This window comes from Sorex fumeus, unplaced genomic scaffold (genome assembly GCF_029834395.1).
Source record: "Sorex fumeus unplaced genomic scaffold, SorFum_2.1 ptg000063l, whole genome shotgun sequence".
NCBI classification, from domain to species: Eukaryota; Metazoa; Chordata; class Mammalia; order Eulipotyphla; family Soricidae; genus Sorex; species Sorex fumeus.
Genome location: NW_026606120.1, coordinates 59,261,201 through 59,289,094, shown reverse-complemented (window position 1 = coordinate 59,289,094; position 27,894 = coordinate 59,261,201). Strand labels below are relative to the sequence as shown.

The 27,894-nt window shown below is 53.7% G+C and overlaps 1 protein-coding gene across 1 annotated transcript; it reads right to left on the bottom strand.

Moving 5' to 3' along the window:
* Positions 1-345: 345 nt before the first annotated feature.
* Positions 346-26,140, bottom strand: TBX4 (T-box transcription factor 4). Its single transcript, XM_056127914.1, has 8 exons — positions 25,952-26,140; positions 25,050-25,144; positions 17,071-17,190; positions 15,677-15,824; positions 5,077-5,229; positions 4,212-4,300; positions 3,836-4,071; positions 346-965 (listed from the first exon to the last, which is right to left on the bottom strand). The coding sequence occupies exons 1-8, from the start codon at positions 26,138-26,140 to the stop codon at positions 346-348; spliced, it is 1,650 nt and encodes a 549-aa protein (XP_055983889.1).
* Positions 26,141-27,894: the final 1,754 nt, after the last annotated feature.

The window sequence follows — 27,894 nt, the reverse complement described above, 5'->3', positions numbered from 1 at the left end:
TAATGAAACAACACACGAATTCTCCACTCCCACCTCCCAAGGGCCTGTCAAGAGATGGCAGCTCACAATGGACTCAGGTCCTGCAGCCAAAAAAAAAAAAAATCGCTTCTTTGGTCAAGTGTGGGTTGTCTCCTTGTCATGGCCCCAGTTTTATATCCAAAGATAGATGTTCTCCAATCTCACACACACACACACACACACACACACACACACACACACACACACACACACACGCAGGCATATGCAAGCCCCATCCTCTGAAGTACCTTCCCATGTCTCTTGGTAGTACCTCTTGGAATCCCACCCAGCGAGGTGGGCCCCGGCGGAGCAGGGTCCTGGCCCAAGTCAGCCTTCAGTCCAGTTCTCCACAGCACCCACGCCTGAGTGGTACTGTAGTGACGCCTCCCGGGACAGGGAGAAGCTCTGGGAGTAGAGGAACTCGTTGGCAGCGTTCAGGTGTGGGGAGGGCGGCTTCCTCTCGCACACGCCGGGGAGACCCCGATCCCGGGGGAAGGAGGCGCTGGGCCCCCGTTCTCGGCCCTGAGACTGTGAGAGCTGGTTGTAGACGCTGAAGGGGGTGCTGGTGGGGGGCTGGGAGCTCTGTGCTGCCGACAGGGCGGGCAGCCGGGGCATCATGGTAGTGGCGGGGAAGTGCGCAGGGAAGGGCTGGTAAGGCACAGTCTCCACTGCCTGCACGCTGTAGCTAGTGTACGGAGAGACTGACGTCCACATGTTACAGCCCAGGGGGGGCGGCGGCAACTCATCCACTGCAGACACCCCAGCAATCTCGGGCCCAGAACCTGAGTACATGCAGGCCTCCCTCGGGGCCACCTCGCTGCAGTAGGAGGGGCTCAGCATCTGCTGGTCGTAGGGAGGGGGTGACCGGAAGTAATGGTCCTCCCCCACAGCAGAGGATGCTTCCAGGTAGGGCCGCTTGCAGGGTAAGTCCAGGTGGCGGGCACCATCTGCTTGGGAGACAAAGGAACCCTCAGAGAAAGCCAGCCCCCAACCCCACAACCTCTGGGCGCAAGAACAGCCTAGAGGCCAGGGCAAGGTCAAGCTGGCGTACCCTGACACCATGTGGCCATCCGAATCACAGCTTTGTCAAAGGGCAGCCGCCAAAAAGTGGCCAGGTCCCTGCCCACAGGTCAGAGGAGCTGCTGGACACCATTGATGCCTTCAACCAGGCAGCTCATGGCATGGTTTCTTGGCCATGACTTGGTGGTGTGAGGAGGCCTGAATATGTGCTGGAGACTGCAGGTGAGGCCTACCCTGGCCACAACACCAGGCCAAACCAGGCCCTGAGGCCACATCTATCCGAATTAAGGTCACAGTGTTTTTGCCTCAGTACTCAGCTATTGGGCAGGCCTAAACAAGCCAAAATGACTACCAGGCCAGGTCCAGTTTCTTTCAGAAGAAGTAAACCCAAAACACAGTTCCAAACACAGGCCCGGCAGCAGGCTGTTACACAGATCTCATCTGAACAGTGGGTGTGAGGTTTAGAAATGGAACTAGTCACAAGTAAAGGATGACTTGTACTTTCCAGCTCTGTATGGGAAAGATGGCACCAGCTGTCCCACAACACAGACATCCATCTTTCAGTGCTTTCAGTGTCCTTGACCAGGAGGGCTGGACTATCGGGAGTGGCCCCTGCTCCCCTAAAGCCAGGAATGACTGGGGACAGAAGACTAGGCAGCAGCATAAGAACCAGAAGAACAGGACAAGAGTGCAGCGGGTAGGGAATTTACCAAACGAGGTTCGATCCCAATCCCATATTCCATCCTTGCGCACCCACAGCAGTGATTCCTGAGTGCAGAGCCAGGAGTATGCCCTGAGCATTACTGGGTGTGGCCCAAAACCAAACAACCTTATGAGCTCTTGTCCACTGACTTCTCTTGGCCTCCATCTACCTGTTTTCTCCAGGGATTCCCTTTGGGAGCTGGTGGGCACATAGAGCAAGCAGGTGGCCTCCGGATGGCCTTGAAGGCCCACACGCACCTCCCCACCCCCACCACATTGGGAAGCTTCATCCCTGCTGAGGAGGAATGTTTCACTCACGAACCCGTGTCTCCAGCTCTCAGTGTTCCCTCCACTGTCCTTTCTACTTTCTCCCTGCACTAAGTTCTTGGTCTGAGAAAGTGGCCAGTCTCTCTAGGTTAGGCATAAGCCCAGCTTCTCAGTGCAGAACCAGAAAGCCAACATGTTAGGCTTTGGGGTCCTAAGGCCTTGTCTCATGGGATGGTAAATTGCTTCATGGACATCTATGCTACTCTCACCTGATGGGAGCCCCTGAGTAATTGTAAATAAATGGGAATGGGGTCAGAGAGAGCCTACAGGGGTAAGGTGCTTGGCCCATATGCAACTAACCCCAATTCAATTTCTAGTACTGCATGGTCCCACAAGCACTGCTGGGAGTGATCCTTAATCACAGGACCAGGAATAGCCCCTGAGCACCACTGGGTATGACCCCCAAACCCATAAATAAGTAATTATATAAACAATAAAATGGCTATGGTAATATTCAGTAACCCTTATAGGTACTAAACTTTGAATTTCATATAAACCATCTGTAATACAGCATGCAGTTACTCCTTTGATTTTTCTCAATTCTTAAGAATGTAAGCCACAGGGGATAGAGCGATAGCACAGTAGCTAGGGCATTTGCCTTGCACACAGCTGACCCAGATTCAATTCCCAGCATCCCATATGGTCCCCCTGAGCACCACCAGGAGTAATTCCTGAGTGCATGAGCCAGGAGCAACTCCTGTGCATCACATCGCTAGGTGTGACCCAAAAGGAAAAGTAATGTAAGACACATCTTACTTAACTGAACAAATACAGGCTGCAGGGTGGTTCTGAATGACGTGTTGTAGGCCAGTGCCAGCTCCTGCTAATCTGTTCTAATGGGGCTGGTGCTGGGGAGCTTTGCCTGACTGCCCCTAGAAACTGGGCTGAGAAAATGTTCTGGACTGCAAATCAAGTCAAAGTCTTCCTTCCCAAGAGGACTTCAGAGACCCTGTGAGGTCTGTGGGCAGAGATGAACTCATCATCCCATTTCACAGATGGAGATACTGAGGCCTGGCCCAAGAGGACAGGGATTCTGGGTTAGGCTCCTCTTCATAAAGAAACCAGCACAGGGGGCGCAGGCCCTAATCTTTACCCACCCCAGCCGTTTACATCTTCAGAAAGCCTCTGCAGACCCAGTAGAACGGGGCTGAAGGACAGATTCCTAACTCCAGGCTACCTGTGTTGGAGGGCTGAGAGGACACGAGGAAAGCCAGGCCCATTCACAAACCTCCAACCCTTCAGCACCCTCTTCCCTCACTGGAGTCCGAGTCCCAGTAACTGTGTCCTTGACCCACTACACAGAGACTCTTAGAGCAGGGGTGCAGAGCCACGCCAGGGAGGCGTGTGTATGTATGTGTGTTTGTGTGTGTGTGTGTGTGCGTGTGGTCTATGTGTATGTTTGTGTGGGTGTGTTTATGTATGAGGGGGTATATGTGTACATGTGTCTGAGGATGTTTAGAGAGTGTGTATGTAAGTGGGGGTGTTTATGTGTGTGGGTGCATATGTGTATTTACAGGTTGGCGGGGGCGATACATGTGTACATGCACGTGTGTGTGTTGATAGGCAGGTATGTGTGTGTCGGGGAGTGAGTACATGTGTAGGTGCATGTATACATGTATGTATGGTGTGTTTATGTGTGGATACATGTATACATGTGCGTGTATATGTGTGTGGAGGGGTGAGTGTGTGTGCAAAGGCTTGCATGTTTTTGGGGACAGCAGCCGCCCTCCTGGGGCCCTGTGAGGCGTCCAGACCAGGGGGGACATACCTCGTCTTTTCAGGCAGTGGTAAAAGAGGCTGGAGTCCCTCTGGGCCGGGAAGGTGTTGAGGGGAAGGTCCTGTGGCTCGGCGGCAGCGAACTGCATGTGAGCCCCATTCTCGTACTGGTAGTGCTGGAGAGCCTGGTGGGCCCCATGCAGGGGGCTGACATCAGGTTTGGCCGAGAGCTGGGTGGACACGAGCCTCTGCCGCATGATGCTTTTGGAGATGACTGGATACTCTTTGCTGGAGGGGTGGGAAGACAGTCACAGGGAGAGGGGGAGAGAGAGAGATGACACAGAGGGTGATGGAGGTCGCCTTGCGCCGGGACCCTTCCTGTCTCCCCTCTCCCAAGACCCCCACCCCACAGGGCAGGGCAGTCCCACCTCTGCAGCCGGGCTACACGCAGGTCACTGTCATCACTGCCCCGGAATCCCTTAGCAAATGGGTTGTTTTCAATTTTCAGCTGGGTGATCTGTAAGAGAGGACAGGCATTCCATGGGGTGTGTGGAGTCGCTGGGACAGGGACAGGGGTGAGAAAGTGCAGAGAGGGGGAGACCCTTCTGCTGGCCCTCCGGCCCCATCCAGCCCTAGGCCAGCAGGAAGCAGCCAAGCCCACCTGCCTCAGCCCCCCCCCCAATAGACCCGCCCACCCAGTGACCCTCCTCATGCTCTCCTGGGCAGCGTCTGGTCCAAGGTGCAATATGCAGGCATATCCTCTGCCTACAGCCTCCTCCCACCACCTCATGGGCCCCAGCACACCTGGTGTGGGCAGCATCCTGGGAAGTCAAAAGGGACAGAGACCAAGAGGCAAGGAAGGGGCCACCTGCCAGGGAAGGGGCACTGGGGAAGGCAAGCCGGGAGGTGGGGGCTGCCAGACACCCCCAGCACCTCTGACCAGCCAGGCACTAACTCTGGCTCTCAGCTCTCACTTAATTTACCATGCTCCCTGGCCCCCCTCACCATCCCTCCCCCTCTGCACACCTGTCCTGGAAATCCCAGCAGGGAGAAAACTCTAGATTGGAAGGGCCTGCTGCTCAAGCCACCAGGGCAGCCTCTCCTATTGTCATTCCCCAGGGCATTCTCCAAGAGAAAAGCCACTGTGAGCCCGTGTCCAAGGGGCCTGTGTTGCTCTGAGTGGAGGGGCGCCTTGCTTCCTGGGTCCCCAGCCTGGCCCCCTCGCTCTCATCCCCTGCAAGGGCAGACAGCTAATCGGTGACCAGCTGGGGGCCAAGGGGGCTGTGACTATACCTTGTGGTTCTGGTAGGAGGTCACGGAGATGAAGGAAGTCTCTGGAAAGACGTGGGTGCAGAAGGCTGTGTTTTTGGAGCCGAAGGCATTGTTCTCGTCAGCCTTGACAATGTGAAGCCGCGGCTGGTACTTGTGCATGGAGTTGAGGATGATCTGGAAGAGGAGGCCTCCCTCTGAGTTCAGAGGATCCCCTCCCCTCTGATGCCGGGGCCTGGCTCAGCTCACCCTGGGCTGCCTAAAAGCCCCGCTCCAGGGTCTGACTCCCAGAACCAAACTGAGAAAGGTCCTAATGTGTTCAAGTGCAGACCCAGGTCCCTTTGTCCCCCCCAACTCAGCCACCATGACCCTGTTTCACTGCCTGGAGTCAGCAAAAACCCTGGTCGGGGCCACCCACCGGGGACCACACTGCCTTCAAGTGGCTCGTCCACACCGGGCCCCCAGCACTGTGCCCACTCTTCCTGGTCCCCACACCGTTTCTGTGTGAATTGCCTTCCCTAGCAATACCCACGGTGGGCACCAGCCCCTCCTCTCATCTGTCCCCCGTAAAAGCAGTGTGTTGTGGGGAGGTGGGGTGCAGAGCTGGGCAGAGTGTCCCTCTGTGACCGTTGTCCAACCCAGGACTCAGCCTGTTTGTTTGTATCTTGCCTTTCAAAGGACTGCTGAGAGGGGTGCTGGTGGGACCCCCAGGTCAGCCCTCAGCCCTGCCTGAGCGAGCCCACAGCCCAGAGGGAAGCTCCATCAGGCATGTGCAGGAAAGACAAGCAAACAACAGCCAGGATGCCAGCCCTGAGCATACCTAGGGGTGGGGTAGTGGGCACCCCAAGCCCATAATAATGAGCACACAGTAGTCGCTGCTCCAAACCCGCCTGGGCCGGCTATGCCCCCGCGGTAGCAGCTGCATCACGTGCCACTAAAATGCATTTTTTATCGTTGACATTTGCCAGATGCCGTCCCCATTTGAAGGCAGGACCAGGAATTTGGGGCATTTTATCAACACCGGCTGCTTTGGTTAACCCTTTGGCTCCTGCCTTGGGTGGGCTGGACTGGCCCTCAGGTCCTGTTCCCCCCTGCAAACTCCTTTCTCTCCACTCTGGGAATGCCCCTCTCAAGCTGGTCCTGCTCACCCCCTCCTTTCCAGGGCCCCAGAACCAGCTGTGCCAATGCTAACCTAACCACTGAGAGATTTAACCCATGAGTAGCCAGAGGGCCGAGTGGGGCTGCCCCAGTGCTTGCCTGGCAGCCCTCGCTGACCCGTGGACCTAGGATGGTCCCCACCCCCACCCCACCTCAGTTTCTGGAAACTTCCCAGCCCTCAGGGAGTCCCAGGGCAGGGAGGGCCAGAACACAGTCTTCGCGGATCAGATCCTGTGACCTTGGATCTTACTGCTTCCCTGGGTGCCAGCCCTACAAAACCCAAGAGCGAGATGCAAGGCCAAAAGCCCTGCTCAAAAGGCCTCATGCTGTGTGTGTTTCAGGAGCCAGGAGCAGCCTCCAGAACATAGGAACTGAGGTTACTCTGTCCCACTGCTGCAGGAGCCCATAAAGGACCTAAATGCCCAGAAATGTGGCCTCATGAGATGGACTCAGTGCCTCTGGACATTTGGATCCCAGCCTCAGCAAATCTGCTCATGCGGTTCCTACTGCTATCTCTCTCACCTCTGAGTCCTGGGCACTTCTTCCAGGAAGCCTTCCCAGACCACCAGGGCCTGCTTTGAGCTTCTATTTCCTGAAACTTTCCCCCTCCTGAAAATCAGCTATTAAGCTACTGTGCTGCTTCTCTTGGTTCTTTGGTTTTGGTTTGGGGGCCACACCCCACTGTGCTCAGGGCTTACTCCCTCGGGCTCAGGTATGTGTGTGTATGTGTGTGTATGTGTGTGTGTGCACATATACATACACACACACACACACACATATATATATATAATACACACATATATACATACACACACACACACACACACACATTGCCGGGGATGGAACCTGGGCCAGCTGCCTGCTAGTGCCCTGCCTACTGTACTATCTCTGTGGCCCTTCCTGTTGGTTCCTGCCCCCTGCAATTAAATAACAAACTCCTCCTGGAGATGATCAATGTCCTAGGCAGGTGTGTGATTTGGTCGTGGGCACTGTAGCACCGTCCTCCTGTTGTTTATTGATTTGCTCGAGTGGGCACCAGTAACATCTCCATTGTGAGACTTGTTACTGTTTTTGGCATATCGAATACACCACGGGGAGCTTGCCAGGCTCTGCTGTGCAGGCAGGATACTCTCGATAGCTTGCTGGGCTCTCCAAGAGGGGCAGAGGAATCAAACCCAGGTCAGCCACGTGCAAGGCAAACGCCCTACCCGTCGTGCTATTGCTCCAGCCCTGGTTGTGGGCAGCAGGGGAAATGGAAAGGTCAGAGTTGAAGACAGGGTGGGGCTGCCCATGAACCTGGAAAGACAGCCCCAGGCAGGGCCGCTGAGAGGGATCAGTAAGGCTGGGGTCCACACACAGCAGCCTCAGACTCCTGGAGGTGGGCAGCAGGTTGGCAGAGGTGCAAAGAAGGGAGATTTGATACGTGGCTCCGGCTCCACTATGCAGCTGGGACTGCCACGGTGGCAGAGTGGGTAAATCAATCTGTCCTGAAGTGTCCCGACAGCCTACCACATCCTCTCTGGGGTGCAGGACCCTCAGAGACTGTGGTGAAATCCTGTGGCCCCGAGCCACTGTTTGGATTTCCCTGGGGTGCCCGACCCTGGGCGAGGCCTGCTGGTTGGGGAACTGAGCTGGGCAGCACCCATGGAAAGAGGGCCGAGCCCCCGGATTAGTTGCTGTTACAGACCTGCACAATGCCTTCTAGGTGACCATGTCTCTAGCAAGCAAAGGCAGGAAGGCAAGATATGTGTGGCCGAGGCTAGGCTTCTCCTGCTCCCTTCCTGACCACATAAGGGCGCCTGCAGGCCCAAAGGGTATGAAAAAGGACCACACCCTGTCCAGTGCTTGAATGTGAGGCCTTTCCAAGGGCCGTGCCTATCCCGGTACACCTAGCACACCTACCCTGCCAGTGTTTAGGGTTCAGTAAATGTCTTATCTTCATCATACGACCTTTAATGGCTTCTCATTGCCCCTTGGGATAAAGGCCAAACTTCTTAGCCCACCAAGCAAAACCTTCCCAGACCAAGGATGAAGAATTTCTCCAACATACCTTCATGGGGAGGGGACCAGACAGACTGGATGAGAGACCTGGAAAGACAGTGCCTGCCAGCCTTGCAGAGGCAGCTACAACCCCAGCCCCAGAAAATGTAAGAGGGGGGCAGCATCTTCTGTGGGTCCCTATTCATCAGCTGCAAATCATGAGCAAGCTCTTCTCTAGCCATTGGGCTCCCCATCTGTAAAGTGAAGCCTTCAGCTCACGGGTCCCAATTCTGTGGCAGGCAAGCCCCACCCACAAAGCCAGGTTAAGAAGCTGGAGTAACAATTGCAGTACCCGAGAACGGGAATACAGCTCAGTGACTCACACCTGGCTTCCTCGCCACTTCCTCGGGCACCACAGCAAACTACTTGCCAGAGCCTCACATTTCTATTTGTTGCAGGGGGAGGCTGGGCCAAATGGGCTGGCCACATCCACAAAGCCCATAGACTGAACCGGCCCACCGTCACTATTTCACAGAAATGGGATTCATTATGTTCTGGCTCTAACTCAGAAGTCTGCTCTGTTTTAACAACAATGATAGCGCAAAACCTCTCCTCCAATGACGTCCAGATTTATCTCCACAGAGTGCTTGGGCACGGAGGGGCGTGCCTTCGAGATCATTCGAGTCACTCTCCTAATTTTGCAACTGAGAAATAGGGGTTTGTAGTAGGAATGTTGGAGATAGAATCCAGAGACAAAGCCAAAAATATTCACTGGGTTTGGGCTTGGGCCGGGGCTCCAGTGGTAAAGGTATGCAAGGTCCTGAGTTTGATTCCCAGAACTTTCCTCACTCTGCCCCAGAACCACTGAGTGTAGTTCCTACAACAACAACAGCCTTCACTAGAAATCATGTGCTACTCCTGGTTTTTACTAAGATATCAACCAACACTAAAGGGAACAAGGATTCCCCAGGACCTACTGCCCATGAAAGAACAGCATATTTGGGTATGAGACACACAGGTTAGGGAGTGTCCATTTTGTCCCATACTAAAACTGGAGTCTCCCTTACACCATCATTTTCTTTTCTAAGACTGCCTGTTTATCCTCCTGAGTCAAGCAAACAGGTTAAGACAAAGAAGAAGCTGCAGCTTAGGAAAAAAATAGAAAAAAAGAAAAACCCAGGGTGGGCAGTAACTGACCCAAGGAAGCAGAGTGGAGCAGGTCAACATAATTGGTCAGGTCAACCACTCATAACTGACACTGGTCAGACAGACCTGAGGCCTCACTCCCAGGTAAGAAATGAGGACCTCTGGAGCTTCCTGAGCTTTTCCTAGGGGCCAGGCAACTCCTGGCCTGTTCTACACGTCACACCATTCCTCTTTACAACACCCCGGCACCGTTAGAATTATTTTGGTCCCGTTTTACAGATGAGGGGCTGAGGGTCAGGGAGGAGAAGACATGCAGCACACAGGGACAGAGAAGGAATCACTCCTGACACCTGAGTTTCTGAGTTACAGGCGCCTTTACCTGGCAGGGCAGAGCCCAATCTGGGGCTGGGCATGGGCATGGAGGGCAGATATCAATATCTTCCAAATCATCTGGACAGAGCTTGGCACAAGGTTCACAAAAGTGAGAGGAAAAGAGGGAGATCAGTATCTCAGGGACTTGGGCTGGAGACACAGCACAGGGCTCTTGTCTTGCATACAGAAGACCCCCTGGTTTGATTCTTGGCACCACATATGACCCCTCAGGTACCACTAGTAGTAATCTCTGAGTATGGACCCAGGAATAGCCCCCAAGCACCACTGGGAATGATCCAAGCCCCACCACCACCGCCACCCCAATAAATCTCAGGGGCCCTACAAGCAAGTTGGCAGCATAAGCTTTGGGGGACACCATCGGTCCCTGGTGGAAGAAGTACCTTCTGTGTAACTATCACCCCTTTTGCAGGGACACCTTCTGCTGACTGCTCACCAGCACCCTGTGTTTCACAACGAGGCCAGCTCCTATCACACAGTGGTGATGAACTACCCCCTGGTTCACTACTGAGCGAGGAGGAACCCAAATTCAAGCAAAAATAGGTGGTGAGAAAATGCTGTGAAGAAAAACTCTGTCATAGGGGCTATTCCCAGGGGAGGTCTGGGGATGGGCTAGGGGAGTCACTCTCGGGGATATGAGGTTTGAACTCAGGCCAAACGTAGGGTTCCTTCCTCACCCCAAGAAAATTTTTTATCTTATGAATAAATTTTATAAATCATAGTGGTAATAAGCAAGATGATATAAGAAACAAGAAACGCATGGTGCCGCATGTCACGAAGAAAATGTAAAAAAAATTTCTGAGGGACAAAAAGCAAGTTTCAGTAAAGAAAAAAACATTCCCATCAATTCTCCCTAAGTAACTTTATCATTTAAGGCGATCAAAGAAAAACACAAGTCGGCTTTCTTTCTCAAGAGTATGAGCCGATTCTAAAGTGTATTTGAAAAATAGCCAAGAATACTCTGGAAAAGAAGAGCAAGGGGGAGGCTCAGCCCAGCCGGACACTAAAACCTGGGCCGAAGTCTCAATAGAAAAAGCACCAGCAGGCAAAGAGACACACGCACAAGTCCACGGGGGTGCTGAGAGCGCAGAGGCACGGCCCCTGGCGCCAGGGAGGGAAGAGAACTGCTCATTTATTAGTGTTTGGACTACTGAACAGCTCTCCAGAAAATAAAAGTCGGATTCACACTTCATAGTCAACGTGAGAATCAATTCCAAAAGGATCAATGGTTTAAACTGTAAAAATAAATCCATGGAAGAGTAGAAAAAGAAGAAACGAGAGAATTCCCTCATGAGTTGGGAGTGAATGAGGACTGTCAATTACTCATCATCCATAATCATGGGGGAAAGCCCCATCCACAGAATTAAAACCTTCTGCCTAGACGGAATACAATGACTGGTAAGATCAAAAGATGAATGGCAGGCGGGGAGTGCCTCTATGTTTAAATCTTCTTAGAATCCAGAACTGATCCAAAGTCTAAGACCAAGTGAAAAAGAAGAGTTCCCCTGAAGAGGAAATGCAAAATGCAAGTGAAAAGACACTTATCCTCACACGAAAGAAAGAAAACATAATCTAAAACTGAATACTTCACCCACAGACTGGGAACCCCTCCATCTGTGTTCCCTGTGTCAGAAAATCTCTACTCTAGGTCCAGATTGCAAAGTACAAACCCAAATATTCTTTCGGCAGGCAGAGCATTGCTCAGAAATATGTAGCAGAGTGTAAAAGCAGAGGGAAGAGGCTTAACTGCAAGAGCGTGATCTAGAGAGCACCCAACCCTCTTCACAGAATGGGCTGTTTCCTTAGTGATCATATGACAGGATTCTACACGGCTGTAAGACATTAAGGAGAAAGCTTCATATGACTGGAATGGGACTATCTCTTTGCCATGCTAAGATGACAAAGCGAAGTATAAGAAGGATTTGATATTATGTCTTGCGTACAAAAGGGGGAACTTGGGAATCTACTAGGTCTTTATAGGCAGAAAAAAAGTGATAAAAGTGAGTACGTGGGAGGGACCAGAATGACATTACAGTAGGCAGGGCACTTGCCTTGCACATGGTCAATCTGGGTTTGATCCCTGGCAGCACATATGGTTCGCTGAGGCTGCCAGGAATGATCCCTGAGCAAGGAGCCAAGAGCATCGCTGGGTGTGTCCCAGAAACAAACCAAAAAAAAAAAAAAAAAAAACCTAAAAACCAGAAACCAGAAAAACACAGTGGGTACCTGGGAGTGGAAGTAGGGGTTTTGGGAGGCGGTGCTGGAAGAAACTGGAAAGATGCAGAACCAGTCAAGGACTATATCCCACTGTAGACACTAATTTATTCATTGGCATGTTGAAACCATGCCAATGCATGTCCTATTCAAAAGTAGATTACACAATTTGTGTCCAGGGACAACTGTGGAAGTACTAGGACAGACTGACAGACAGATGGCTCCTAGCAGACTCTGAACTCTTCCCCAAGAAAATGGCCTTGGGTTTAATGCCCCAGCTCGGGAGTCACTACACCTCAGAGAGATGGCAGGGGAGGAAGTGGGACACTGAAGAGACCTCACACAGGTCACTCTGTAGACAAGGCAAACCCACAATCTGAGGCTGACCTAGACCCTGGCACAGCTAGATGGTCAGAAATGGGTCCCTGAACTGGGCTTCCTCCTCAGCCATCTGGGATATGGGGGCAGGAGAAACTGTGAAGGCCATTGCTGTTCCCCTTAGACACACACATGTAGGCCCACATGGCCCTTGGCCGCAAATCTCTCTTGGCCTCTGGCTCAGGGGAAAAAGCAGGACATGTGCCAGGCACCTCCCGGTCCTGCAGGCTGCAGCCCTGCCCAAAGAGGCCCCTCCACTTCCCTTTCCATTACATTGTTGCCTGGCACCAGGCCCTGGTTGGGACGAGGGGGGTTGGGGGAGAGCCAGAGGGGACGTGGGCAGCCAGTAGAACAGAATCAGGGCTGCATCGGGGTGGAGGAGGCAGCTCTGCTTTGCTCCCACCACCCCCAATCCTCTGCCCTGTGGCCTGCCCATCCTCTGGCCTTACGCTTCCTCCCAGAACCCAGTGGCAGTCCCCCAAAGTCTCCGGCCCAAATATGGGGATTTCTGGATCTCACGGGGAACCCACATAGGGTTTGCTCATCAGAATCCAGTCCCGTCTTTGGGGAACCAGAGACCATGTGTGCTGGGGTGGGAGGAGGAGGGTATCCCTGGTTCAGAGCCTCACCTGCTATGGCTCATCTGTTCCCCAGACCCTTTTCCTGGGAGCAGCCATGCTAGAGGCAGCTGCTAGGGTCCCCAAAACACTGAGAGCCCCAGGGGAAAGTTCAAAGTCCATTAGGCTTTGACGGAGGTTTCCTGAGATCTAGAAGCATTTAGGGAAAACTGAGGCCGTGGGGGGGTGAGCCGTGCAGAAGGACAGATTTGTTGGGGTCAGGCTCCCAGCACAAAATGGACTTCAACCACATTCCTGCCTTGAGAGGGGCGACTAGAAGAGCTGATCAGTCCTGTGGGCACTGACCTGGAAGCAGAAAGCCGGAGTGCAAATGGACCCCTTTGCCAGCTATACCGGGGAAATTAGCTCAGCTGCCAGTCCCTGCCTGCACTGTCAAAGACTGAGACCTCTCCATTCAGGTGCCAATGGCCAGAGCTCTGACAGCTCACACCCAGGTGCAGAAGGCCCAGAAGCACCGACCTCACGATCTGATTGGGGGCTGAGTGTTGTGCCTTTCCTTCCAGCTCTCCAGACCACCTTTTCTCCCTATGTCTCGCCCCAATTCCTTTCCATCGTATGGTTGCCTGGCAAGCATTTGCCCATAAACTGCTGGGGAAATACAGTGGTCAGAAGGAGAGAGAAGAAAGACATGCTGCACCCCCACCCCAACCCTCCAGGGAGATGGTGACCCAGAGGGGTGAGGCCCTGCAGATGTGGCAAGCAAAGGCAGGAGCAGCCCAGCTCCAACCGCTCATCGGACAGCCCCACGGGCCCGAGTGCATGGCTCTGGCAAAGCCCTCGAGAAACTCAAGCCTGCTGCAGAGCCTGCTGTGAAGGCCAGGTCTTCCCCCGCACCCCGAAATCCCCACATTACAGTGTGTCTCCCTCCCGGCACTCTGTGGGCAGGGACAGGGAGGCAGAAGAGGCCTGGCTGGCATTCCTCAGGAGCACCATGTGGTAAAGCCCGATTTCTCTCCAGAGCTTCAGTCTCAGGCTCCTCTGGCCCCAACCCAAGGTCCAGCTCCTGCCAAACTTAATGCTCCCCTTCAGGGCTCTTGCAGCTGCAGGCAGAGGCTGTGCCCACCAGCTAGATGCCCTGGCTGCCCACCACAGAGGCCCTCGTTAACCTTTGAAGGTTGGTTCCTACTGAGCAAAGTCTTGACTGGGCTGGTACCAAGTAAGACTCGGGGTGGGGTGATGCCCTGCCCTCATTTCAAGGACCTGTGTTCTGGCCAAGTTGGGGTTAGACTGACCCTTCTCCTGGGACCCCTGACTTCTCCTGGGACCCCTGACTTCTTCTGGGATCTCCGGCTTCTCCTCAACTCTCCTGGGGTCCCCAGAATTTCTGTGAGAGGCTGGGGATACATGTGTGCCTCTGTGCCTACTTGCATATCTGTCATACATCCAAAGCCTCTACATTCCCTGACAGGAAGCCCCATTCTTCTTGCAAAAAAAGAGGTATGCCAGGAGGTAATTTTGTCCATTCGTATCACCTTGTTGCTTGCTTACAGATCACCAATCATTCAGAAAAAAAAAACGAACAAACTCCAAAACTGAGAACCAACAGCTACTTGCCTGTTACATAACCAATTAGAATGTTCCATGCAGAACTGTGATTCACAGAATTCTGATTTGCAGGCAGTGCCCCAGAAATAGAACTGAAGCATATACCTAGACACTCCTCACTCCTGCTCTCCCTCCACCACCACCGCCTCATCTCTCTGGTTATGTGGACAGCACTAGTACCTGAATCATCCAGTCTCTCAAGCCTGTATCCCACCCCACCCTGCCCACCCCCACCTCCAGAGTAACCATGGATACCCTAAAGGGCAGGGTCTAGCCCTGGCAGATAATACCAGGTCCCCAGCCTGCCACACACATGAGCTAAAAATTTCCACATAAAATGCTTTTTGTTGGTTTTCCAGGGCCAGATGGGGAAAGAATGAGCTTCAGCAACCTGAAGCCGCATCCCTGGGCTTCAGGATCTCTCCTGAGAGGGCCAGGCTGGAGCAGGAGCTGGTGTGAGCCAGTGCAAGGTCTGCCCTTGAAACCCCAAATCTCTGCCAGGCCCACAGACACGGCATGCTGAAAAGGGGCTTCCGCCCTCATCAGGGACTCTGCCAAGGAGGTTAACTCAGGCCCCAACTGAGCCAAAATTGGGGAATCTGAACTGAGAGATTCGGTCCAACAAAATCAGCAGCATCACCACCATCATTTCACCACCATTACCATTATCTTATCACCGCCATTGTCATCATCATGTCACCTCCATCTTATCATCATGTCACCACCATCATATGATTATCACTGCCTTCATCATCTTCCCATTACCACCATCACCGCCATCATAACCATAGACTACCATCAAATCACTACTGTCATCATCAACACCATCATCATATCACAACCACCATCACATCATCGTATCACCACCATCACCACCATTACCATATTATTAATGCCCTCATTAGCACCACCACTTCCTAAGTACAGGGCGCTTCAGGCAGATACTCTCATGAAATCTCCATTTTCTAGGCAGGGAAACTAAGGCTCCGAATGGCCAAGATATTTGTCCAGAGTTACTGTGCTGGTAAGTGCTAAGGGAAGGATGGACGCTGCTTTGTGGAACACAGACTCTGTGCTCTTTCTGCCAACTGGCCTAACAAAGTGCCAGAGCCTCCAGCCCCACCCCCAACCCCCACATTAACCCCAACACTGTCTGAGAATGTGTGCTGTCTTACGTGGCCAAAGGGGTCCAGGTGGTTGTTGGTCAGCTTCAGCTTCTGGAAAGAGACCAGTTGCCGCATCCAGTGGGCCCCAGTGGCCGGGGAATCCGGGTGCACATACAGCCTGCCTGGCATGGCGGGCTCAGCCTTCCCAGCCACCATCCTGCCAACAAAATAGACATAGCCATCATGGTTGACTCCTCGGGGTTTCTGGGGAGCCCCAGTCCCCTCTGCTCCGCCATTCACCAGAGGGATATATCTCAGCTGTCCTGTCCCCACTCTCAGGGTAGGGCTTCAGGAGCCTTCTGGAGGGACAGTGAATAAGCCAAAGGCAGGGTCAGCAAAGAGCTGTCAGAGCTCTGTACTGTACCACAAAGAAGGGGAAAACGTTTACAGAGAAATGGGACCATTTACTCAGAGGGCTAAATTAATAGGCACTTCTATGTACATATTCTATTATAATTGGGGAAGGGGGTTCCCAAACAGTGCTCATAGAACTCCAGGAGCCTCTCTCAGTGATACTCAGCCAACATGCTAGGCAATTTGATGTTGGGGGTTTGCTTCGACACAGCAGTATCTGGGGTCACCAGGGTTACACCCTAGAGGACTGGGGGTGGGGACAGATATACAGTGCCTAAGACTAAACTGGGGGCCTGTACATATAAGGTATATACCTCTAACACCCAGACTTCTTCCAGGCCCCCATATTTATAACTTGAAGGGTCACAGAATCTGTTCTTTGGACAGAGTTTCTTAGAGGACCTAGACAACTTTCAAACTGCTTGCCCCAAAACAAGGGTTAGATGTTAATTGGTAGAGGTTGCATCATCCTGAGCTGGCTAAGTGCCAACCCAAACAAGGCAGAGTGAGAAATATATCAGGGCAGGCAGAACGTGGCCACCCAGCCCTGCCTGGTCAACCCCATCTCTGCCTGCCACCCTCCACTGCTGCTTCACTCCTTCCTTCTGGCCCCCAGCACTGGCCAAGGGGCACAGAGGATACTAGGGAAGTTTCTCAGGAAAAACAGCATGGGCCCCTGCTACTCTGCTTGGGGGCACTCATCACCTGAGAGGCAAGGCCGGGCAGCTAGACCAAGAGTAATGCCACAGGCAAGGCAGCTGGACCCCAAGACTCCCCAAAAGCTCTCACCCTTCTTCCCACTGGAACAGCACCATTTTGACTCACCCACATGGACGTGTATGCACGCCAGCTGTGTGACCACCCCTGCTATCTGCCCAGAAAACCAAACACAGACACACAGCTCACTTCTAGCCCCAGCCTGGTTCTCAAGGCCCACCACCTGGACCCACTGGGGAATCCCTGGAACAAATCAGGCAGGGAAGGGTGAGGTGGGCAGAAAAGGGTAACCAAGTGAAGGCAGGTGAAGCAGGCAACCCCAGGTCTCTTACCATTTGTTGTCACAGAACTTGTAGCGATGGTCATCTGCGGGGACGATGTCAATCAGCAGGATATACTTAGTCTTGGGGTTCATGCCTGTGACTTTCACCTTGTAGCTGGGGAACATCCTCCTAGGGGAAGCCAAAGAGCAAGGTGGCGGCATGGACAGAGCACCAGGAGAGCTGGCCCAGAGAGGAGGTGAAGGCAGTGAGCCTTCCAAGGCCCAGGCAAGAAGTCCCCGCACAGCTCAGGCTTCATGACTCCCCCTCTGAGCCCCGGGGAATTCCAGTCTGTGTGTCTGGGAAGAGACTCCTGTGGTTTCCCTGATTCAACTCTCCACCCAACCATGGTCTCCTAGTCATTCATCACAGCCACTGGTCAAGAGTGTGAGAAAAGATCTCAACTCCTACTTGGCTGCCCCAGTTGCCCCCCCCCCACCCCCATCCTTTGCCAATCTGCATACAGTCAAAGTTCTGGAGTCCCAACCTGGAGGCAAGCCTGGAAGTTTCTGGAAGTTTTTAATCAACCATGTCCACGATGATACATCTCGGAAACCCTGAGGTCTCAAACCAACTCTGGTACTGTTATTTTATTTTATTTTATTTTAGAAGAGGTGTTGACCTCCCTGAACGTTCAGCGTGGCCTGCACTCCCTGATAACTGGGTATCTGGGAAAGCCAGTGGACTCTCAATCTACCCGGCCATGGCGGGCAGCCGACCCCACAACAAGCAAACTGTGAGGTCTTGGGCAACTTGCTGGAATCTCCACACATTCATTTTCTTATCGCCAGCAAGGACATTACTACCCACCCTGGATTAAAGGAGTCCATTCAGGACGTTCCCTTTAACCCCCTACTTCACTCCTCCCTCTACAAAGCAGTGCATGATTGACTTCTAGGATAAAAAGAGTCACCACCACCACCATCCCACCCCAAACTGGGACATTTTCTATTTCCTCGGCTAATGCTGAGATTATGCAGGTCTCTGAGGTTTGGTGAACATTCTAGAAAAGGACTTTCCCAGACCTCTCAGTGCAAACACACACAAACACATACACACAACACAACAATAACAACATGTTTCTTTACCTGCAGGGGCTCAGTTCCCATCCCAGGCACCAGTTACTGCTGCTCAGCTTCCCCAGAAGCGCCAGAACTTCCTCATAGTCTTCCTCTGAGACTTCCCAGCTCTCCTGGCTGATCCCCCACAAACATGGCCCGCTGCCTGTTCTGTCAGGCAGAATCCAAACCTAACCAAGGCTCTAACCCCGGCCGCAGGTGCCATGAGTTGTGAGAGCACTGACAGGTGGTCTCTGCCTCTCACAAATAACAAGGCAGGCCCGGGAAGAAAGGCTGTCCTGACACCACCAACAGGTGTCTGGGGGCAGAGGTGCCAGCTGGGTGCAGCGGGACTTGCAGGAGCCACAGGGCCTTGGAGCCCAGCGCCCCTCCGGGACCCTCCCCCGTGCACGCAGCCCAGAGTGAGGTTGTGCGCGCTGCCTGGCGCATGTGCAGGGGCGTGTGGAGTGCGCATGTGCGCATGTGTGCGTGTCTGGAGGGAGGAGGGAAGTTCTAGCTGCAAGTCTAGGGACTTATAAACCTTGTGGAAGAATTTGTCTCAGATGTCAATTGAAAGCATTTTCAAATGTCCACCCCACCCCCTCTCCAGGAAGGGGGGAAGTGCGAGGACTCAGGAACCCAATCCCACCTCTTGCTTCCTAGCCCCCACCCCTGCCCAGGCCTGGGGGCACAGCTGGAGCTGACACCACCCACTTTCCTGGCCAAGCCTCTCCCCTGGTGGGCCTAAGCAGCCGCTGGTGGGGGTGGGCAGCAGCTGCCTCACCCCTCCCCTCCCTGAGGGAAAGCCAAGAATCCTGTCCCCTCCAGGCCACCATCTTGTAACCGCTACGGAAACATCCACAAAATGGGGCAGCTGCGGCTGTGCTTGGGCGGCCTGGCCACGGTGCCAGCCACCGCGCCTGCTTCTGCACCCCTCCAGGTGGCACCCGCCCTGGGCAGGCAGGGCCTCTCCCTCGGGCAGGGGTGGGGAGGGGGCAAGAGAAAATGGCGCTGAGAAGGACTGGAGTGGCCCTGTCCTTGCGGGCCTCGCTGGCTGCAAAGGAGCCCCTGACAATGATGAAGTGCCCTGGAGGTCTGGGAGGAGCCTGTAGACTCCCGAGGCTGGGAGCTGGGGAGCCGTTGGCGCCACCCGCTGCCTGAGAGCCTTGGGTTGACTCTGCAGGGCCTGGGGCAGGGAAGGGGGCCCCCAGCCTCGGCCTCGCCATCTGCCAGTTCTCTCTTTCCAAGGCAGTGGGCTTAGAAGCCTGGAGCAAAGATGGGCTGGCTGGTCCAGATGGGATTTGGGGGTTTGCCCTCCCCCCAACCCCATCCCCACTCCCTCAACCCTTCCCCCACCCCTGTCAAAGAGCTCCAGGGTCTTACAGAAACAGCCCCCTCCATCTCTGGCCATGTGGGACCCCAGCGGGCTGAAGGGCCCATGGTGTGTGGGCAGATCCAGACGCGCATCGCCCTCTATCTGCCCTTGGGGGTTCCAGAGGGGCTAACACGGACACCTGCAAGGGAGGCAGGACTCAGACCACCGAGTCAGGCGGGTGTGGGCTCTGTGTGCTCCCTGCCTCACATGCTCGAGGAAACAAGTGACACGGGTGGCTCGGTGAAGGGAGAAATCGGAGGTTTCCGGGATTTCGGCGCCACGTGCGCCCTCTCCCCGCGCGGGCGCCTCTCTGCACCCCGGGGTGCTCTCCCAGGGTCCGCCCGCCCTGGCAGGCGGGGCGCTGCTGGCTCGCGGAAACAGCTCCGCCAGGGGAATAAACAAGCCGCCGGCTCCGCGGGCCGGCCCAGGAGATGAAAGCTCTGGGTTTCGCCTCTGATCATGAAACAGGCTCTGAAAGGGTGCGGGCATGGGGCCTTTATCTGCCTCAGACTCGGAAATGGTTTTAGAATGAACTGCTAAGATAAGCGTCCTCGGACATTTCTTGGTGTGGATGGCTTGCGGGGCGCCGGGCGAAGGTTTCTGGGGCCTTTTGATTTTGGCAACGTACTGATGGACCAGACCACGAACTGGCTGCTGAGGGGACAGCAAGTTACAGCTGGGCTCAGACAGTCGCTGGGGGCTCAGGCTCACTGCCAAAGCGCTTGCTTGCAAAGTCAAGGCGCTGACCTACACCCCATCCCCCACCAATCCTGCAAGCAAGCGGGGAGGGGCGGGGAAATGAGGGGACTCTCCATAGCCCCCTGTGCCCTAATCAATCCACTGCAGCCCGAATTTCTCCATGGCCTCAGGCCTGGGACCCCTAAGTGCTGGAGCAGAACTCAACCAAAAGGATGAGACGCTTGTGGAGCATTTACTCCGTGTGAAGAGGTGTTATCTGGAAGGAATACAGAAGGATTTGGGGTGACTGGTGATTATGTGACTTCTTTTCCTGGGTGGTGTTGCATGGGTAACTTCATTTTGTGAAAGTATAGAGCTGTACAATTAAGGTTTATTTGTTCACTTTTCTCAGGAATGTTCCACATTAATAACACTGTTGTTAAAAATTACTGCGTGGGGGTGAGAGTAGGTTGAGCACTTGCATTGTGAGCGGCCGACTGGGTTCATTCCTGTGTACCACATATGGTTCCCCCAAACCCTCCAAGAGTGATCCCTGGGCACAGAGCCAGGAGTAAACCTGAGCACTCTTGGGTGTGGCCAAAAACACACACACACAAAAAAAAAAAAAAAAAGAAAGAAAAAAAAAGAAAAGAAAAATTACTACATGTGCAGGGTCAGGGATGTAGCTCAGTAGTGGTGTGAGTTCCTGAGCTCTCTCCTGGTATCACCATTCCTGGGACCATATCTGAACTTACATACACACATACATCATACACACATATACATGTCTGAGACTACACATGTGCACGCATAGACACACATCCATACATGAGCCTCTGAGCCCAGAATCAGAGAAGAGAATAGGGGTCCACCTAGAACCCTACGTGCTCTCTATTGCCAGGTTCTGCAGGTCTTGAGGAAGAGTTCTGGACTGGTTGGTTAAGAAGCCAGGGCTCAGCAATTCAAGCTACAAGGCTGAAATTGGGGTTGTAGGTTGTGGTACCGCCTATACGGAGACCAAACCTATATTGAGCCAAGTGATTTCTCAGAGCAAAGACCAAACTACGTAATTCATTTCCACTCTGCGCAAATAAGCACACACACACACACACACACACACACACACACACACACAGAGTTTTCTAATTGGCTCAAAGCATTTTCTCCAGTTGGGGGCAGGGGTGGGGGAGCAAGAGTGAGGGCTTATGGATAGATGCTGTTTTGGAAGGTCAGTTGCTTCTCTGAGATTTTTTTAAAAGACACTTCCTTCTGATATTTCTGCTTTCAGAAAATACTTTAAAAAGAGATCAAAGCACTCTCTCCCCAACCCACTTTCCCAGTGTCTTCAACCCTTACTTCTCTTATCACCCACGCCACTGGGTTCTGACGCTCTGTATACAGAGCCAGGGCAATTGGCTTTGAAGCCCCGGATTAAGCCGGGCCAAATCCTTGCCTCAGAATAACAAACAATACAGGTTCAACAGGAGTTCTCATCGGTAGTTCATTTTTCAAACGCAAATTCACTGTCACTAACACAAGCAACATTGAACTCAACAGGCTATGAAGGCTGATAGTGGAGATTTATCTGGTGGCAAAACCATGACCTAGGAGAAGAGCAGGCAGACTGTTAGGAAATTTTCATTTTGGGGAGGTTTATATTTAAATTTTTGTGGAGCTCACTTTTATCTGTGTTTGGGAGAAAATGCAGTTTCTCACATGTATCAAGCTTGGCAGCGATGTGAGGAGGCTGAGAGGAAGCTGCTCTCTGAAGTGAGCCATATCAAGACTGGGGAGCAAAAAGAGGGAAAGAGGGACACAGACAGGGTGGGAGGGTCCCCAATTTTACACTTGACAATGGCAAGCTCCTGAACATTCCAAAGTAGATGCCTTCCTCTGTGTTTGATATTTTATACAGCAGATCAGACTGAATTCAAAGTCGAGTTCAATAAAGGAGATTATTTCTACCTGTGGCCTTCATACTTTCAGCTTCAGATAAGTGTGACCCCAAGACTCAAACCCACCCGAGAACATTCTGGCTTCCTTCTCTAGTACCTGATCTTTCCTTGACCAGACAGCAGGGATCAGGGTACTCACCAGAGAGGATCACTATGGCCATAGGTCTCAATCATAAGGGAATTTCTCCCAACTGAGGTTTTGTTTTGGGTGCACCAGGTAAAGGGAATCATCTCCCTGAAAACTATTCAGGTCTACCTCTCTCTACACTAGGGTTATCTTCCCTTCTCTGGAGCTGGGCTGATGTTCTCTGATTCCCCTCCATCTCCAGCAAGCTAGGAATCCGGGAGCCAAAGGGTCCGTCCGGGGAAGGCTCTCTGCCAAGGACTGGAAATGTCCCAGGAACAGCAGGTAGAGACAGAGGAGCACAGAAAAGGGCACTGGACAGAGTGTAGAAGAGCCCAAACAAACCCAGCAGAAGGTCAGGATGGGAGACACAGGGGTCCAATAGTGATCTTGGTCTCTACAGACAGCAGCTAGATGGGGGAAGAGTCTGTGAGAACTATACGGAGACAAACTGAGACTACTGACTTTCTTGGGGACTAGACTTGGTGCAAAAATAGCTCTCCAAAGAAATAAAAGACTGCCATGAATCCATAATTGGCCAATATTATCACTGACATTTAAAATTTGTATCATCATTCCTTGAGGTCCCCACCTAAGCCTCCACTAGGATCAGGCACAAACATCTGCCTGAAGCTGGTCACATCTGGAAGAGTGTGTGTGTGTGTGTGTGTGTGTGTGTGTGCGCGCGCGCGTGCGTGTGCACGCATATGCACACTGAGGGGAGAGAAGGAGGAGGAGGACCCACACAGGTGCAGGAACTGCCACTGAGGAGAATCACAAATGCCCTTTGTTTAAAATGGCAGAAGCCAGGCATGCCCCCAAAACACACTGGCCATTTATTTTCAGGGTTTTATTTTTCTAATGCCTAAAAATGTGGACTGCTGGATCTTTGTCTTTCTTTTTCTTTTCCCTCTACCCCAACAGTCCAAGAAATAAATCCTCCCTCTTTGCACCTGTAATCCACTCAACAATTTGCCAAGCTATGCCCACCAGATTCCTGGTTTGAGTCTCATAGTAACGAAAAACAGAAGAATGGCAGGAAAATTAATCATCGCCATCTCTATTTTACCTGCCCCCAGTGAATCCCAAGAGGTGGAGGGCCTTGCCCAAGTCCACTGAACTGAGTAAAAGCTGTGCTTGTGACACCCGGCTCCACACTCGTCCCCAACCCCCAAGTGCAGCAAGCCCAGCTCTGACATCTCCTTGTTCCCTCTCCTGATGGAGGCTCACCTCCCTCCTTGCCACCTGCCTGACCTCAGCTGACAGTGGCCAAGTGCCCAGGCTCACCCCCTCCACTTAAACTAAGATTAATATACTGCCACGCCTAATAGCTTCAGAAAGGACAACAGCATCAACCCCCGCTCCACATGCAAACAAACCACCAGTTTTCTGCTCCAAGAGCCCCCCATTCCCTACAGAACCAGTCCAATAGAGCAGAGTTCTCTAAACTGCAGATGAAAGATGTGATGCACTTCCAGAAATTTCTCTACTGATGACGATTATTGTTAACATTTATTCTGTGTGCCCATGCACCAAAGGCTATGCTAAGTGTTTTATATACAAAGGTATGAAGTGGGATCTATTCTTTCATAAGTAAAGATGTGGCAAGGGTAACCTTGACTGTGCAATAAACACATGGAAGTAGCTGAGCTAGAACTGCTGCCCCAGGGATGGCCTCCAACCCTCCCATGCCTGGTCCATCTCATTCCACGATTAGGAGCCCACAAAAAGGCAAAAGGACTTGTTCATACCTGACACTTCTCGCAGGGTTTAAAAATCCCTGGGCTAGGGATGGAGCAGTAGTACAGTGGGTAGGGTGTTTGCCTTGTACATGGCCAACATTCAAGCCTTGGCATCCCACACAGTCCTAGGATCTCACCAGGAAGGATCCCAAAAGGCAGAGCCAGGAGTAAGCTCAGAGCCCACCGGGTGCGGCCCCAAACCCCAAAACTAAATAAACAAAAATGCCTGGACCAGGATGTGGAGGAAGAAGGGCGTGTCCCTGAACCTATATTCTAGTGTCTGCCTGCAGCCATCTCCCTTCACCTGATAACTAGCCTAGCCGGTGGGTCCTGTGCAGACAGCCCCAGAACCTCTGACACGCAGGTCGGCATCTCCCTCCTCTCACCCTCTCCCGTTTTCTCCCACAGACACCAGCGCATTTTAAAGATGTTTCCACTTTATAAATCATCCCTCTCTGGCAGCCACACAGAGAGCTACTCCCCACACAACACAGGCAGAGCCCAACGGTGCCCTCCTCTTGGTCAGGGAGAAGCAGACAGCCGAGGGGCAGTAGCACCCATAGGGCAGGGAGATTTGGGGTATAAGCTACCCCCAAAGTAATGAAAATAACAAAAGAAAGCTCCCTTTGCCTTCTTCATTTGTTGAAGGTTAATTCTGTTAGATAACTACAACCCTGAAAGACTACCCCCCCTCCACACCTCCCCAAAGTCTCCCCAAAGCTGGAGGACAAAGTAGCTCCTCGGGAGACCCTAAAGCTTGGGGACCAGAACCTCCGAAAGCCTTATTTGCATTTCATTTGCATGGTGCTGCCCTCCTCTTAGACTACACTGGGGGCCAGGGGCCCTAGGAGCTGTGGAGGGACCCTGGGGGAGCTCCGGATGGTCCCTGGAAGCTGGTGCGCTCTGGTCCCAAGGTCCCAAGGTCCCAAGGTCCCAAGTCAAGGCAACAAGATGTGAACTGGGGAGAGGGGTGGGCTAAGACAACCAAGGAAGTCCCCTGGGGACGCCAACTGCCCTCCCCCCAACCCCTACCCCATGCATGAATCTCTCTGGGCTGACCTGCCCGCCTTGGTGATGATCATCTCGGTGCCAGCCTCATGAAACTTCTTCCAGAGCTCTTTCTCATGCAGACCCACCTTGATGTTCTCGATGGTCTGGGGAGGGAAGGGAAAGGCCCTTAGGTGGGTTCTTCGGCCCTTGACTCCAAGGGAGCCCTACATAAGGGGCATGCAGACCTAGAAACTGCAGGGCACCGTCAGTCCCCCGGAACCGAGCCGGCAGATTTCGTTTCACCAAATGAGTCTAGACCCACTGGTGACGTTTAAAAAAATCTCACTGCTGGTGAAATTTTAAAAATTTTCATCGTGGTAGCTGAAAGTTCCGCTTTCTGAGCTCTGTCACAAGCCAGTAAGTGATCAAAAGTGGCCGTGCTGGAGTCAACGAAAGACGCGATCCCGCACAGACGTGGTCACCCCACATGGACGAGGAAGCTCAGGCCTGCGGGTGAGCACCCGCAGCGGCGGGGATAATACATCCCCAGTCCTCAGACACTGTGCACGAATCCTTGCAGGCCCCTGTCGTGCGTCGTGATCACCCGGCTATCTCCAACGCAACGTCCCTGCGCTTTCGGAGCTTGGAGCCGCCCCAGAGCAACAAGATCTCCGCGGGCACCTTCTCCCTTTTCGCCTAGACCCCTCATTCTCTGGGGTTTCCGGAGAGCAGCACTTAGCCAGTCTCACTCTGTCTGCCGCCGCAGCAGTGGGACCCTCTCCGCTCGTCCCAGCAAGGTGGAGGGATCCAAGAGGAGGAGGGACATGGTAGGGACAGCGGTCAATTGCTACCGAGGAGGATACTCAGGACGCGGCCAAGCCCTCAGGAGGAGGTGAGCCCTGTCCCCGAGAGGGGCAGCCGGACCGACGCGGGTGGCCCTGCAGACTCCCAGACGCCGGGCGCGACCTTACCTGTTCAGCGGCTGCGGCCGCGACGTCGCCTGGGCCCGGGGGGCTGCCGAGCGGGGCTCCGGCGAGGCCGGGCGCTGCCAGCGCGGGGTCGGGGGCGCTGGCGGCGCTGGCGGAGCTGGTCTCGCCGAGTGCAGGGCCCGGGCCCCGAAAGGCCTCCTCGCTCTCCGACAGGCCCTTCTCCTGCAGCATCTCCTGCCGGCACAGCACACAGGAGTCACATGCCCGGCCCCCCGCACTCGCCAGAGTTCAGAAACTCCCCGCAAGTGGGAGGAAAGGTGTGTGGGGAGTCCTGCGGGGCTAGGGCCGCTTTGCGCACGTGGCCCGATCCTATGCCAGTTCCAGGGCTGGCGGAACGCGGATCTGAGGAGCTCAGGACCCTCGCCTCCTCCGTCGGCGGCGGCGTGGGCGACGTGGACTCTAGGGCCGCCCGACCCGAAGCGTCTGTGCGCGCTTCTCTGGCCTCCTTCTTCGGGGTTACAGGTGGTGGGAGAGTAGGTCTGGGGGAAGGACCGCCTTCCAGGCAGTGCCCCAGGTGCACTCCCAGCCCCTCCCTCCTTCTGAGACCCCCAGGAGCCTCGGGTCTTTTCCTGTTGGTCCTTTATAACTCGGTCCCCCACTTGCTTGTCTCAGGACAGCAAAGGAAATCCGGCCAGGAGGGCAGGGCCATACTCCAAGCCTCCACACCTGCACCACTGCCGACACTGGGCTGCTCACTCTCCCAGCCTCCCAGCTCCCACCCCAGGGGGAGAGTTCTGAACCAAAAGCTCTCAGGGGTACACCACCAGCTCCAGCAGAACAAACACAGAATCTTCATACCCAGAGGCAGCACCTCCCACAGCTTCCAGTCACCTCCAGCAACCTTCACCCAGGGCAGGTCTGCTGAGACCCTACACTCAGCCAGAGACTCCCAGCCTGGCCCCATTTCCACAAGGGCTGGACCATTCCCTCCCACTTCACAATAGCCACATTGGGAAAAGGACCCAGATTTTTCCAGACCTTTCCAGCTAAGAACCAGGCCTACGGACTGGATCCAATTTCCCAGCATAAACTAGTTCTAGGACACAGCTGTCCTTCTCTAAGGGTCTAGGACTCTCTGCCTGTCTGTCCCGGTACTGGCTTCCTTCTGGAAACCCAGCCTGGGGCAACAGGAGGAGGGCGCAGCTGACAGTCCTGCTTCCAAAGACTGTCATTATCTCTGCTTCTTCAACCCACCTCCCTGTTCTCCTGCCTCTTTCTGGATCTAGGCACATCCACTTGGTCTTGCTGTGTATCTGGTTGCCTCTCTTGTAGAGGAGTACTCTTTTTCTCCCTTCCCAGAGTCGTTCTTCTGTTCTCCCTGGGTCTCCCTGGGTACCCCAAGGCTCATGCCCCCATCCTTCCAATCCACTCGTCTCCCCATCCAGCGACCTAGACTTCAGCTCCCAGGTCCTCACAAAGTAAACAAGCCAAGTGCAACCAAAGAGATAAAAAGGGACCCGGGGCCAGCTGGGGCTGGGAAAAGCCCATAAAGATAAGGCTGACAGGCCCACCAGTCTTCCGGCCATCAGCAGCAGGGAACAAGACTCAGGCATAGCCAATATGGTCATCCACCATAGGCCACACGCGGTCCAGGGTTCAAACCTCAAGACTTAGGAGCACCCAGGCCAGGTGACACTGTGCTTTCAGAGTAGCTGCTCACAATGGCCCCAGACTGGTTGTGACCATACCTGGGGTCACCCAAGGATATTCAATCACCAGCAGTCTCAGGTGTGGTGGCACACATGCTGGCTTTGAGGTCTTGTGCTGTCCACTTGTCACATCCCAGCCTAGCCAGGACAAGTCCAGCCAGAGCCTGGGACTCTCAGTCCTTCCCTGAGCTGAGCAGACCCATGCGAGTGCCTGGCCGTGCTCTCCTCATGCTTGGGGTTCAGCTCTTCCTTTTCTCTCTTCCAAGGCTCCACATC

What these genes read in the sequence shown, in the direction of transcription:
- TBX4 (XM_056127914.1), bottom strand. Translation starts at nt 26,140, where the DNA reads ATGCTGCAGGAGAAGGGCCTGTCGGAGAGCGAGGAGGCCTTTCGGGGC. An exon ending in ATCATCACCAAGGCGGGCAG is followed by an intron (nt 17,191 to 25,049) that starts GTCAGCCCAGAG and finishes GGCTTCCCCTAG; the next exon opens with GAGGATGTTCCCCAGCTACA. An exon ending in CGTGTAGCCCGGCTGCAGAG is followed by an intron (nt 4,072 to 4,211) that starts GTGGGACTGCCC and finishes CCACCCCTCCAG; the next exon opens with CAAAGAGTATCCAGTCATCT.